The sequence below is a fragment of the Macrotis lagotis genome, chromosome 1 (genome assembly GCF_037893015.1).
Source record: "Macrotis lagotis isolate mMagLag1 chromosome 1, bilby.v1.9.chrom.fasta, whole genome shotgun sequence".
NCBI lineage: Eukaryota > Metazoa > Chordata > Mammalia > Peramelemorphia > Peramelidae > Macrotis > Macrotis lagotis.
The window spans coordinates 705,110,110-705,124,967 of NC_133658.1; the positions used below are offsets into that span (position 1 = coordinate 705,110,110).

Here is a 14,858-nt window from a genome sequence, read left to right on the forward strand (position 1 = left end):
ATACCATAAATCAATTTAAAAAAAATGAAAACAAGTCAATGCCCTTAATTTTTTTCTTTTTCTCCTGAACATCAGCTAAATAACCACAAATAGCCAAATGAATTAAGAGTCAAAAGATTTTTATCTGCTGATGTATCAGATCCTATTTATTCTGAATTCCCTTATGTGCTAGTTTTTTTTTATTTTATTTTTTGTGGACAACTTTCTATCTTGAAAAGTTAAATCAAGATTAATAAGATCATGATTTAGGAAAGACCCCAATTTTGATCCATCATAATGATATGTCATCAGAAATGGTTGGCCTATAAATTCATGACATATAAGCACTCTGAAGTAACAGTAATATTGTTTGTCTGAGGTAGCGAACAGATATAAATGTAATCTGCACTACTACTAAAATACAGGTCTGATATATTGCAAGTCAGTATTTATTTTAAGTACCATAAAAAGTATTTACAAAATTGCATAAAAAAATTTCATAAATATATTATGATTTTAACGATTATTCTGCACTACAATGGAAGTACATGCTCAAACAAGACACCTCAGCAGTATTTTAAAGCAGTAACCACCTAGCCAATTTCTGTACGTTCTGTAGTTTTTCTAATCCACTCTCCCTGTGGTTGAGCAAAATCGAATTGCCTCTCACATTTGCAGACAGCTCTGTGAAGGTGATAATAGAGCTGCTCCCTGCTGTCATGAGGCAGGAAATAGGAAAATGGCATATGGGGCTAGAAAGAAAGAAATAAAAAAAAAAAGAACTAAACAAGAACAAAAGAGATTTCAACAAAGGACAACTATAACCCAATATGCTTGGGAAGTTAATCTCTTTTCAGAATCATTTAACATACTTAATCATTCATCTGTGTCCTCACTCAAAAATGTGAATGGTTGAGACCCAGTCTTTGGGGCAAGTTTTCATTGTCTAAATCATTTGGAACACACAACGACAGAACGTGTCCTGTGCAACATCTGCAAAACAAAGCTTTGTAACTCACTGTTAAAAAAGTGCGTTACTCAGCCCCACTTAATATTCATAAATGTAGTTTGCTTAAACTATTTGTCAAAATATTAATAAAACACTTTGAGCCTGGGTTATCACTCCTAAATGATATTTCAAACCATTAAGGGGTTAAAAACAACATTATTTAAATGACAACTGACTAAATTTGGAACGATCACAGAATTTAAAAACTGATAATGATATGCTTAATATATAGGGGGATATGTATATAGATTTTCATGATTTGTTTATTTCAATTATGGACTGAATCTAATTATGGATAAAGAAACATTTCGATTCATGATCAAATAAAGAAACAGGTCATTGAGTTGCTATACTAATAAAGAAAGAACCTAAATATAGACCCACCAACATTTCATACCCCCAAAGAAAAACAAACTCTACCTTTCCTTTGACACTCTGAATGGGATCCACTACGACTGCCACGGCTCTTTCCGACAAGGCTTCAAAGCTCTGCTGAGTATTGATATCCACACCAGAAAGCCAACAGCCAAAGCCAGGGTGACTGTGATACCAACCAACAACCATCTCAGGCCTGAAACAAAGAGGGCATTCAGGGACTCCCAATGGAAGTGGCAAAAATTTATGATATGAAAAGAAATACTATACTAACTGGGTATAAATTAAGAAGAGCTGAAAAACACACAGGTGTGAAAAAAGTACCATTAGAAATACTGAAATTATTCACCATATTATCTTGAAAACATGGAAATGAATCAGTGTGACAAAGGATTGCTATCATTAAGAGATGCACATTAGCAGTGGTGGGTGAGGCTCGCAGTTTTTCACCCTGTTGCCACACTTTCTTGGAGCCAGTTTTTACCTTTCAGCATTCAAGTAAACATCGACTCTTTAACTCCTTAACTCTGGGAGTTGCCTTCTCCAGGCACAAAGTCCGACGTGTACAACGGACACTGGGATCCACTGTCATGAAAGTATTAAATATCAATTAAACCAGCAGTAGAACTAGGAACTCAGTCAAAAAGCAATTTGCACTATTCTGTTCAGCTGCTGAGCCTTTTGTTAACATGAATTTTGAAGTTTTTTCCACAGTAAAAGAATCTGAGCAAAAAAATGACAACTGTTGAGAGGTTTAGCTTGAAATCACTAAAATTGATAGACTACTAAGATTATGTTTTACTACTTTTCTTGTCTTTACACCTAAATGGAAATTCACTTGCCTATAGATTTAAATATTCAAAATACGAATACACTTGTAACTATCAAAACATGTGGAAAACACAAGCCTTTTCATTTCTAAGTGACTAGATAGTAAGTCCATATGCTGAAGAGAAGGGAGCTATAGCCCAGGCTGACTACATGAGAGGCAAGAATTTTAATGTGAGGCAATTTGTTGGTTGGCAAGTTTCTATGATTTCTGCAAAACAGGGAGGGAAAAGATAAGTAGGCAGGTGATGCACTGCAGTCATACTGATAATACTTTCATGTCAAGTGAATTTTTTCCAGTGATAATATCCATAAATATACATAACTCTGAGGTGTGTTTCTGAAAAAGCAAACAGTTTATATAGCATATGAAATGTTTTTGACTACTTATTTATGTGTTGATTTGAAACCCTTACCTTCCCGTCTGCTTCAGCATATCCAACATTTTGGCTTGGAATACTGGATCAACTGCCTCTACACTGACACCCTAGTTTAGAAAGATGATTAGCTTTAGCACATAAGGAACTTTGGAGAAAAAAAAAAATCTCATAATGCAAGGTGAACTGACAGTTTCACAGAATGACTATGGAATCTCTTTTTATTTAAAATAGCTTAATCTCTTTGAAAATCCAGTTATTTTACATAAAATAATCCTCTGAGGTGGTGGTCCTTAAAATCAAGTCACTTGATAATGACATCCTAATTTCAGTCAATTACATTTCAAATGATACCCAAACTCTTCACAGTTAATAATTTAGAAAGATTTGACCCACTTTTATATTTTGTAACAAACACAATATTATTTTACTTCCTGTTTGGATCAATGATTCATCTTATGCCAATTGTACTTCCATCAGTCAATAAATAAACATTTAATAACTCTATGCTAATCCATGAAGAAGGTGGATGACCTCTAAGTTCTCCTTCCAGCTTCAAATCAAAATAGGACTAGTTTGATCAAGGTGCATTCTCAATAGGCAGTAAATATTCTATATTTATTCAGCTAGCATAAATATAACCTAAATATTTTCTCAGAGAAGAAAAATATTTTTTCAGTGATGAAAATCCAGGATTACACAACTTTAAGGGAATAATCAACTTGGTAATTTCTGGTACTTTGTTCTTGAAAATCAATTTATTACAGCACATCATTCATTGTTATTTTGCCTGCTAAGTAGGTCTGAAGAAATATACAACTTGAACACTGAGTTAATCTCTATGTCTTCTGACAACAACAATTCTTAAAATATAAAGAATATTCCAGGAAAGCTAGAGCAGTCAACCTATATACCCTGAAAATTGACATTTTTTTCTGATAATGTATCCAAAATAGAGATTTTAGAAGAAAAATTCTCAAAAGGTCATATTACTTAACTGACACAACAGCTTTCATTACTTTTTTATACAATCACTCACAGCATTTGTGTTATACTATTAAATCTAATGTTATATAAATTCACTAAAGAACATTAAGTATATCCTCAAAAAAAATCTTTAGTATGTTGGACTCAAAATTAAAAATTAACTTTTGCAGAAAGAAAACTTTCCTCTATTATTTATGCATGGTGATCAAAGTTACTTCATCATATATTAAGTTGTAAACAAGCAATTACAGAGAAATTATAAGTTCTTCTTTTGTAGAAATCTAAATAAGACAAGGTGAACTTGCCCCAGAGGGACTAGTTGCTGATACAAAACAGTTAATGAAGAAATTTGCTGCTCTTTGTTAACTTACAATTAAAATGAAAGTCTCATGATTCCCCCCCCTCAAATCCAGACACTGTGCATTTAATGTAACAAGGGGTCAACATGTTGTCATTGCTTTTATAAATCCAAATATATATTTCCCTTGGAAACAATTCTTTATTCAACCATGTGAAAATATGAAAAATTTCATAATAAAATAATGAATTTTAACATGAAATGAATATATCATGGCTAAACTAAGAGTAATTTAGACATTTCTCCTATTACATATACCCTGCCCTAAGAACCTGCTTTGCTTTTATTCCCATAGAACTATAAAGGTTTATCTGCTATGGTGATAACAGAATGTTTAACATCTTTAAAACCTTGAAAAAAATATCAGAAATGCACCTAGGGAAACACATGGATTCTTTACAAACCAACAAAGTGTATACTTCTGTAAATAATCTACCTCATCTGGGGAAAAGAAAACATTTTCTGGGATTTCTTCAAATTACATGCTTTACAAACTAAAATAGGTACAACTTGCTAGTCACATGTTTTTAAAGTATTAAAAAGGGGCATATTTTTAAAACAATGGAAACAAAACCCAAATCTATTATTGAATTCAAATATAAAGTAGATTTTCAAACATTACTGATAATCCTTTCCTTCATATATGCATTAAGTTCAAAGTCTAAAAATATTGGAAAGGAGATCTAGACCTAGGACATGTACTAGAAATTTCTCTCATTTATTAATATCATGATTTTTTTTTTCCTATTTGGAAAAACCAAAACAAAGCATTAAAAGTTATTTAGCATAGAAAAGGGAAAAAAAAATCTAATCACTTTTACTTGCAAGAAGAAACTGTAAAAGTACTCACTGTTCCTGATTGTGGCATAGCAAACACATCAATCACTCTGACGGTGTAATCATCAACAAATTCTCCAAGCATCAAACCCATAACTTCCATTGGAACCCCAGCACGACCATGTTTTAACATCTGTTAAAAAAAAAAAAAGAATGAATGCTACAAGTGGATACAAAGCTTTTTTGTTTAAGAAATCTGTTTTGTTCTACCAGACATCTCACTCTACAAATAATTTTTTTTGGAGGAAAAATGCTATTCATGTAAAATAATAGATTATATATGAAAGTGTTTGTTAGCATGAAATACATTCCAAATCAAAACGGTCAGCAGTCTAATAAAGCCACAACAAGGACAAAAGAGCACACTAAAATAAATGGCTCTACTTACTTTCAATAGTGCCAAAGAGGAGATATAAACTTGTTCTGCTGTATCTACTGCTGGAGCATCTGTAGGTGGCCCCTGGAAAATGAGAAAGTCAATAAGTACTGTCAAATACAACAATAACTACACCAAGTTAACTAAAAATAAATTCAGTGATCACGATCATATTCACTCAAATTATATAAAGTTTACAAGGAAAAAAGAAATACTTGCTAAAGTGAAATGATATAGAATGATATAGAAGCTTGCTATAGTGAAATGATGATAATCAGAATCCCAATATTCTCCCAATAGAACCTAGTAGAAAAAAGCCCAAAATATTAAGCCACTATTTGGGTGACCAAAGAACTAAGTTTTCAGTAATGCCAACCTACCTTCTGCTGTAAAATAGCTCACACAGTTAACTGTGTGTCTCTTATAGTGTTATGAATGTAAATGCTGTTGGGGTAGTATGATGAACCAGCACCAACACAAACATTAATTACCTTCTGCTTCAGTTAAAGGTAACTTGTAGATCAGGACTATGGTAGCCCTCTGCAGCTATATACAGGTACAATGAGGGAAAAAAAAAATGAACCTTCAATCCCTAGGTGTAAAAGCTGTGTGCAAAATACTCTGCCCCTCCCTTTATGAATTTTTTTTTTCCAAAATTAACACTGTTGCCTAAGGTGTGAAAAAGTAGTTGAGGGAGCTATGGTACAACACTGAAATGTTATAGAAAACTCAACTAGAACCTTTTAACTAGACAGTGCTGTTAATTGTGATGAGCACTCTATTGAATAAAAGATCACATTAGTGAAATTATGACCAAAACCTTCTAAATCTATTTTGGAATTAATTCAATATTATATAAAATTATGTATGTATGTATATAAATATCTATGATTGTATGTATGTATGTATGTGTATATGTATGTATGTATGTATGGTTGTTACAACTAGAAGTTTAAAATTACATAAATGTGACTTCTATAATAAGAACCCACATGATCAACCATGCTTTAAAAATGCTGAATACTTAATGGTTCTGGAAATGAATGTGATTAGTTACTTTTGCAATTATAGGATCAACAATTCAAATTATAAACTAACAATCCTTACAGAAGTCAATTTTTGTTCATTACATGACACAGTTTTAGATCCATACATATTATATCTATATACACAAAGCTACATGTATATGTTAGACACATCTGCTAAATGTATAATTATATAGAATAGAGTTGTGTGTAGTGTGTTTTAATAAAGAATTCAAGAATTTTAAAAGGACTGGAAGAATGCTTTGTAAAGAAGTTATAAGGGGTTTACAACCCTTCCACTTTTGAGATTCTGTGATGAAATTAACACTTTTAAACATACAATAGCCCATAATGTGTGCAAAAACGACCAGAGATACTATTGAGAAAAGGCCAGCTACGCTGAGAACTAATGACTACTTCAATGAGAACTGAAATATATTATCATAGGGTAAGCCTGAAAACATGGGTTTTAATGCTAAATAGGCTCTTAGATGACAGGTACATCATTTTGGTTTGGTTTCCATATTTGTAAGACAGCAATGAAACCAATTGCCCTGTTTTATTTTTTTATTAAAATTATTGAATTTATCTTATATATTCATATGTCTAGAAATGATTAACACAGTCATTACCCATTAATCCAAGGAACTGTTTTCATTACACTCCCCCTGTGGAGGTATGTTTCATATATGAAACACCACATAACATCCATTAAAAGGACTTTTCTCCTGGTAAAGGAGTAACATTTCCCCCCATTGGCCAGCTGAACTGGTCTGAACTGAACTGAAGCTGAATTGAAACCAAGGTGGTTTAGCAGAAACAGCATTGGATTTGGAGTGAAAAGAACCCTGGGTCAAATCCTGACTCTCTTGCCATTTAACCTTTCTAGGCTTCAGTTTCCCTCAACTGCAAAAGAGAAATGAGGGAATAGTACTGGGTGACTTTCAAGGTTACTTTGGATCAGGGAGAGAGTAAAACTAATGCAACAAAAGGCAAAGCAAAGTCAAAAGGCTAGTTTTCCAAAAGTGATAGCTTAACTTAGATACATTATAAGATTATATGCCTGTAAATATATTTATTATATATGTACTTTTACGTGTAGCAAGATTAAGGCTATCAGTAAAATGAACTCTCTAGGAAACTGCCAAGTTACCAAAACACAATTAAATATTCTCCACTAAAGACCTACTCTGATCCCACATGAGTATATAGAGGTTTTCTAGGTTTTCCAAGGCTGAAAGAAAATTAAGTTTGGATTTACCAGATGATATAAATATGGCAAAGCTTCCCACTAGGTTGGCTCTAAGTTGATATTTGGCTGTAACATCTTTTCAAAACCATCTACTAAGTTTCACTGTCATCCATGTTGTTGAGGGCAGATAAATCTATCCCAGGGTAGGAAATGTCCAGTCTGAGAAATCATTTGGTCTTGCATTGACAAGGACATCTGCAGGTGGGATTCAAAATTCAATAAATCTAAGAGTTTTCTAGGAGTGAATTAATTAAACATTTGACAAAATACAGCAGGCTAATTTTTAAGTTGATAATCTGGATGGTCCCTGAAAGATTTAATAAATATCCAAATGGTTAAAAAGAAAAAAAAGTTCCCCACCCCAATCTACACCAAAGAAATTATACTTTGAAATACTTAAGTTTTCAGATAACATATGTACACTACACTGCTCTTTTTAATAGCTGTTATGCAAAAAATATTTGACAAATCTACACTTAAAAATATCTATATATTATCCCCAAAGTAATTTTGCAGTTAAATAGGATGAAGAGGGAAACAGGATCATTTGTGAGCAGATAGGAAAACTTCATCCTCCTCCAATATCTTGATATCCAACATTAAATTTACAAGTCTCCTGCAAGTGCTAAAGAATTTTTAAAAGGCTCATGCAGGAAAAATCTACAATCACAGAATGCTAAATCCAGAAGTCCAATACCGTTAAATGACTTGGGCAAAGTCACAATGCTGCTTAGTGTCAGATGAAAAGACTAGCTTCTGGGAATCCTAACTATCAGTGCAAGTGTCACTACTACTACTACTTTGCTGTGGTTATAAATGAATTGTATTCATTACTTGAACCTATTTAAAGTTGCTTCAATAATTATAAATTAGTTAAAAATTAAAGCTAAAAATAACCAATGAAGCAGCTATAACTAGCCATTTTCCTCATAGACATCATAATTTGGGTGAAGGGAATCATGGTTAAAATTCATCATTCTCCTCCAGGTCCTCTAGAATCCAGCCATACTGGCTTACTTTGTTGTTCTTCACACAAACAACTGGCTCTGTTCCATCTTTGCCTTTATGCTAATTGACTATCAGGTCTGAAATGCTCTCCTTCCTAACCTCAGAAACTCTAGTTTCTTTTGAGACTCTGCTTAGATAGCACATTTCTTAGTTATTTCAGTAGCTAGAGTCATTCTCTCTAAGGCTACCTTCTATTTTGTAATTAACTTTAAAACATCTATGTATGAAAACTGCTTTAGACCAGGCTTTCACTTCTTTGTAACACCCAGCACCAGGCTTAGCTCATAGAAAACTCTTAAGAAAATGCTATGTTCTACCCCCACCCGCAAATTACATGCTAAAGTAATTTTTAACCTTTTTTGAAGTTTTTGAGTTCTAAATTCTAACCCTCCGCTAACCCCTCCCTGAGATGGTAAGCAGTCTAACATTGGTTATATGTATATTGAATCAATTTAAACATTTCCATATTGGTCATTTTGTATTAGAAAACTTGGACAGAAAAAAGAATGAAAGAAAATGAATTAGTATGCTTCACTGTTTTCATCATTCAATATTATTGTACTGAATTCTCCTGGTTCTGTTTACTTCATTTTGTATCAGCTTTCCAAGTTTTTCTGAAATTATCCTGTTTGTCATTTCTTATGGAATAATCATATTCCGTCATTACATTCCAGTTTGGATACTCAAGACTAAAACTAAAGATAAACTATTAGTTTATGAAATGCTATATGAACTACCCTATTAGCAGCTTAGGTGAGGTAGGATCATTTATAAAAACCTTATACCTATTACCTCTATTTGGCTGAATCTAAAAGGTATATAATCAGATTTGATTTGTCATCTAAACAACCAGGTTGTCACACACCTTTAAAGTGCCTATAGGAAGTCATCATTCAGATATGCCACTATCAACAAAAATTTAACACATTTAACCAAATTCATCAATGCTATTTGTTTTCAATATATAATAGTACCACATATTCTCTAATCTACCAAGCTAAAAACCTCAGAAAAATCTTTAAGTTCTTCTCTTTCATGCTTTGTTTCAATCAATGATTAAATGTAAATATAATTTTCATCATTCAATTTTATAAAGATTTCTCTATTCCACCCTTCCCTCTTCAATACTAAGATAGCAAGTAGTCTGATGTTATACATGTAAAACCATGTTACACATGTTCCCATAATGATGCTGTTATTTGCCCTTCATTCTTGAAGAAGATCATGACATCAGGGAGGTGATGCCACAACAAGCACATGAATTGGATTTGAATAAGGGAATGCTGTGCTAAGTCACCAGTCTCACTTTGTCCCCCAGAATCATCTGTATCCAGTGGTCAAATATAAATCAGGACAAGTGGAAATGGCCCTGGATGGGAAGCAATCAGGGTTACGTGACTTGACCAAGGTCACACAGTATGTCAAATGTCTGAGGTCAAATTTGAACTCAGGTTCTCCTGCTTTCAAGGCCAGTGCTTTAATCACTGCACCACCTAGCTGCCCCTTATTTCCATATTAGTTCTGTTATGAAAGAATAATAAGAACATGGAAAAAAACATGACAAAAATAATAAATCAAATTTTGACAAGTGAAATATTGTGAAAGAAGAATCGAGAAAAGGGTAAAGTCACAAGAAGAAAAAAATAAAAAACAAATTTTAAAAAGTGAAAATAGTATACTTTGATTTGCATTGAGACTTCTTAGTTCTTTCTCTGGATGTGGATGTCGTTTTTCCATCTTAAGTCTTTTAGAAATGTCTTTCATTGTTGTATTGCTAAAACCTCATCAAAGTCGATCATTGCACAATGTTATTGTTAAACTTTACAATATTCTCCTGGTTCTGCTCAGTTCACTCAGCATCAGTTCATGTAAGTCTTTCCAGGTTTTTCTGAAAGTCGGTCTGCTTATCATTTCTTATAGAACACTAATATTCCATAATGATCATATACCTCAACTAGTTCAGCCATTCCCCAATTGATGGGGCATCTTCTCCATTTCCATTTCTTTGCAACCATAAAAAGAGTTGTTATACATATTTTGGTACATACGGTCTTTTTCCTTTTTTATAATCTCTTTGGAATAAACTCCAAGTAGTGGTGAATGGTCTGATCTGTTCACAGTTCGAACAAGAGTGCATCAGTGTCCCAATTTTTCCATATTTCCTTCAACATTCATCATTTCCCTTTTCTGTCATATTAGTCAATTTGATAGGTGTGAGTGGGTACCTCAGAATTGTCTTAATTCCCATATCTCAATAGTAGTTTAGAGTAATTTAATAGTAATTAAGAGCAATTTTTACTGTGATAACTGTAATTTCTTCATCTGAAACTGTCTGCTCATATCCTTTGACCATTTATCAATTGGAGAACTGCAGATAATATTCTCATAAATTTGCTCAGTTCTCTACAAACATGAGAAACGAAGCCTCCATCTGAAATACTGGTTGTAAAAATTGTTTTCTGGCTCTCTGCTTTCTTTCCAATCTTTAATCTTGGTTGTGTTGGTTTTTATGGTAAAAACTTTTGAAAAAAAAATCAAAATTATCCATTTTTGAATTTTATAACATTCTCTATCTTATTTGTTCATCAATTCTTCTCCTCTCCTTAAATCAAACAGGTAAATGAATGTGAGCTCTTCTAATTAGCATATGGTATCACACTTTATGCAAAATCATGCACCCATTTTGACCTTACCTTAGAATAGAGCATGAGATGTTGGTCTATGCCTGGTTTGTCATATTATTTTCCAGTTTTCCCAGCAATTTTTGTCAAATAGTAAGTTCTTAATCCCAAAAGCTAGGATCTTTGGTTTATAAACAGTAGATTATTAGAGTTATTTATTGAACCTAACCTATTACATTGATCTACTACTCTTTCTTTCTTTCTTTCTTTCTTTCTTTCTTTCTTTCTTTCTTTCTTTCTTTCTTTCTTTTTTTTACAGGGCAATGGGGTTAAGTGGCTTGCCCAAGGCCACACAGCTAGGTAATCATTAAGTGTCTGAGGCCGGATTTGAACTCAGGTACTCCTGACTCCAGGGCCAGTGCTCTATCCACTGCGTCACCTAGCCACCCCTACTACTCTTATTTCTTAGCAGTACCAAATAGTTTTGATAACTGCCATTTTATAATATACTTTGAAATCTAGCATAGGTAGGTCAACCTTCCTTTGCATGTTTTTCATTGAGTGCCTTGATATTCTTGACTTGTTTTTCTCAGATGAATTTTAACACATTTTTCTAGCTTTATAAATAATATTTGGTAGTTTGATTAATACAGCAATGAATAAGTGTATTAATTTAGGTAGAATTATAATTTTTATTATATTAACTTAGCCTACATATGAGCAACTGATAATTTTCCAGTTGTTTAGATACGACTTTATTAGTGAGAAAAGTGTTTTGTAATAATATTCATATAGTTCCTGGGTTTGTATTGGCAGTAGACTCCCAAGTATTTTATCTTATCCACAATTATTTTGAAGGTAATTTTTTTCTATCTCTTACTATTGAACTGTATTGCTAGTTTATAGAAATGTTAATGATTTATGTGGGTTTATTTTTGAGCTTGTAACTTTGCTAAAGTTAACTGTTTCAGGTAGTTTTTTAGTTGATTCTATAGAATTCTCTAAGTATACCATCATATCATCTGCAAAGAGTGAGAAGATTGTTTCCTCATTGCCTATTCTAAATTCTGCAATTTCTTTTTCTTGTTTTTTTTTTGCTAAAGTTAATAATTCTAGTATAACAGTGGTGATAATGGGCATCCTTCTTTCACCCAAATCTTATTAGGAAGGCTTCTAGCTCGTCCCCATTATATATATATATATATATATATATATATATATATATATATATATATATATATATACACACACACACACACATATATATATATATATATATATAACTTACTGATGGTTTTAGATAGATATTGCTTATCATACTAAGAAAAAAATGCATTTATTCCTATCCCCTTTAATATTTTTAAGAGGAATAGGTACAGTATTTTGTCAAAAAGTTTTGCAGCAGCATCTGATATAATCATGATTTCTGTTAGTTTTGTTAATGATATGGTCAATTATGCTGATTGTTTTCTTATTATTGAATCCAGCCTGTATTCCTGATAAAAATCTCACTTGGTCATAGAGCATTATCCTGGTTTCTCTCCCTTTCTTAGCCAAATTCTTTGAAATTTTGCATTTATCTACTATTTTCACCTCTTCTTTTATACATTCCTTATCTCTCTGAAATGAGGTTTCTCAGTTCATCACTAAACTGAAACTGCTCTCTCCCAAATTACCAGTGATGTCTTTGACTTTTCACAGTATTAATATTCCTTGATCCACCTGCTATACTTAGTATTGTTTATCATCTTCTCCTTCAGGATTCTACCTCCTTAATAAATTTTCATGATACTATTTTCTTCTCCTACCTATCTGAATACTCTTTCTCAGTCTTGTTTTTTTCTGCTCCATCATCTACAATATGTCTCCTAACTAAAGTATTATTCCCTAAGGTTCTGTCCCATAATTTTTCCATTATTTTCTCTTTTGGCATAATCCTTAAGTAGATGATTTTTAGGCCTTTCTCCCTGTGTCCCCCTATTCATGTGTGTTTGTGTGTGTGTTTCAAGGTGGATATCTTGAAGAAAACTTAAGGACTCCTCATTCTCCTTCATTCCACAGTTAATCTATTTATACCTATACAAGATCTCTTGCATCTGTCTATTCGCTCCTTTCAAACAGCTAGGCACTCATCACTTTCTATCTAGAGTATTATAATACATAGCCTGTAATATATAGGTCTTCCTGTCTTAAGCTTTCACCATTCCAATCATCACTGTCCTTACAAATATAACCAAATGATTAATCTACTCAACCAAATCCAGGGGCTTCACATCTATGATAAAATATACATTACATTTTTTTTAGTTATTAAAATCTTATATAATCTGCCCCCAACCTATCTTTTGTGGCTCACTAGACATTAGTTCCCTCCTATATTTGGTGATCCAGACAAACTGGACTTTTACCTACCTTTTCATTCAGGACTCTTCATCTCCTGTCTTGGTGTCTTTACATATGCCTGGAATGCTCTTCCTTCTTACCTCACCTCATAGAGTCCTACTTTTCCTTTAAGATAAGGTTCAAGCTCATTTTTTACATGATTCCTTTCCTGATCCCTCCTTAATTGTTAGTACTCTACTCCTACACTATTTTGAGTGCATATTTGTACTTAGTCAATTTACATTTATGTTGTATATATTTAAAATTCATTTGTCTCCTCAATTATGTAATTGTACTGCAAATAATTATTTCATTCTTTGTACATATACCTCCAGTGTCTAGCATTTAACAATAGTTTAATAAATACTTGTTGACTAATCAGTTTCTATGCCTTGACTGATATATTATATTTTATCAGAAGGTCACTGAATAGGGTTTTTTTCTGTACTTATATCTTCTTGATATAATATTGAATGACTTTAACACCTTATTGTCAAAATGTCTGTAAAAGTGATGCTTTGTTCTACCAAAGTTAAGGTCTTTAAATAATCAAATGAGTATGAGATATTAAAATCTTTATTAATTTATATTAATTATGAAATGATAAAAGATTTTTAGTCCATTATTGAATATTTAAAAAGCCTTCTTATTGCTCAATACTCTTATCAGAAACACCCTCAACTTATGAACAGATGACTCTTAAAAGTGTTGAGATTAATCATATAGGTTGGCAGTAATTGATGAGTCACTATAAGGTCTAATAGTTCTTCCATGACTTTAATATTTTCCCCTCCTTCAAATACCCTGTATATTTGTGCTCTCTCAAATCTATCATTTTCAATACAAAACTGTTCTCTATACACTTGCTTTTATCTGGTTATTTTTCTCATTTTTGTTTTCATTTAGGGTTATTTTTATCACCTCTATAAGCAGAGTTGAGACTGGCAGGGCCAAATCAGGTGGATACATTGTCCTTAACTGAAAAACAGTTTATTACAATAAGTTTTGTAAATCATTTCCATGATTCTTCTCTCAGTTACTTTCCTTCCATTCACTTATCCTTGAATGTCTTTCGAATGACTTTGTCTAACTATAACCTTGCCAATCTTTCTTAAAATTGTTTTTTTGTCTTCCACCGACTTTCTCTGGTTTATGAAATGATACTGCTTCTGGGTTGTTTTTTTGATGAGATTTTACAAACCAGTTTACATTCTAACTTGATGTTGGTAGTCATCTCTCTCCTTCTGGCAAACAAGCCAGATGAAACTGTCTTGAGGCTCTTATGATTGTCTTGGTATGGTAGTAAACTCATATTGGTTAAACTTTTGGATAAAACTGTTACAGTTAATGCCATTTCTGCTTTTGAAGTAAGTGAAAATTAAAACATTAATAGTATAGAAAAATATTATTAATTTTTGGACTTATTCTACTTAGTGTGAAATAG

At 32.5% G+C, this 14,858-nt stretch overlaps 1 protein-coding gene across 2 annotated transcripts in view; it reads right to left on the reverse strand.

Annotated features, from left to right (window-relative positions):
- Positions 1-14,858, reverse strand: part of PSMD14 (proteasome 26S subunit, non-ATPase 14) — a 108,268-nt gene that overhangs the window by 37,205 nt on the left and 56,205 nt on the right. For both annotated transcript variants that reach the window (XM_074215850.1, XM_074215851.1), the window contains 4 exons: positions 5,139-5,210; positions 4,764-4,883; positions 2,608-2,678; positions 1,409-1,559 (listed from right to left, as the gene is read on the reverse strand). In XM_074215850.1, the coding sequence (XP_074071951.1) occupies positions 1,409-1,559; positions 2,608-2,678; positions 4,764-4,883; positions 5,139-5,210 (414 nt within the window). The remainder of the gene's footprint in view (positions 1-1,408; positions 1,560-2,607; positions 2,679-4,763; positions 4,884-5,138; positions 5,211-14,858) is intronic.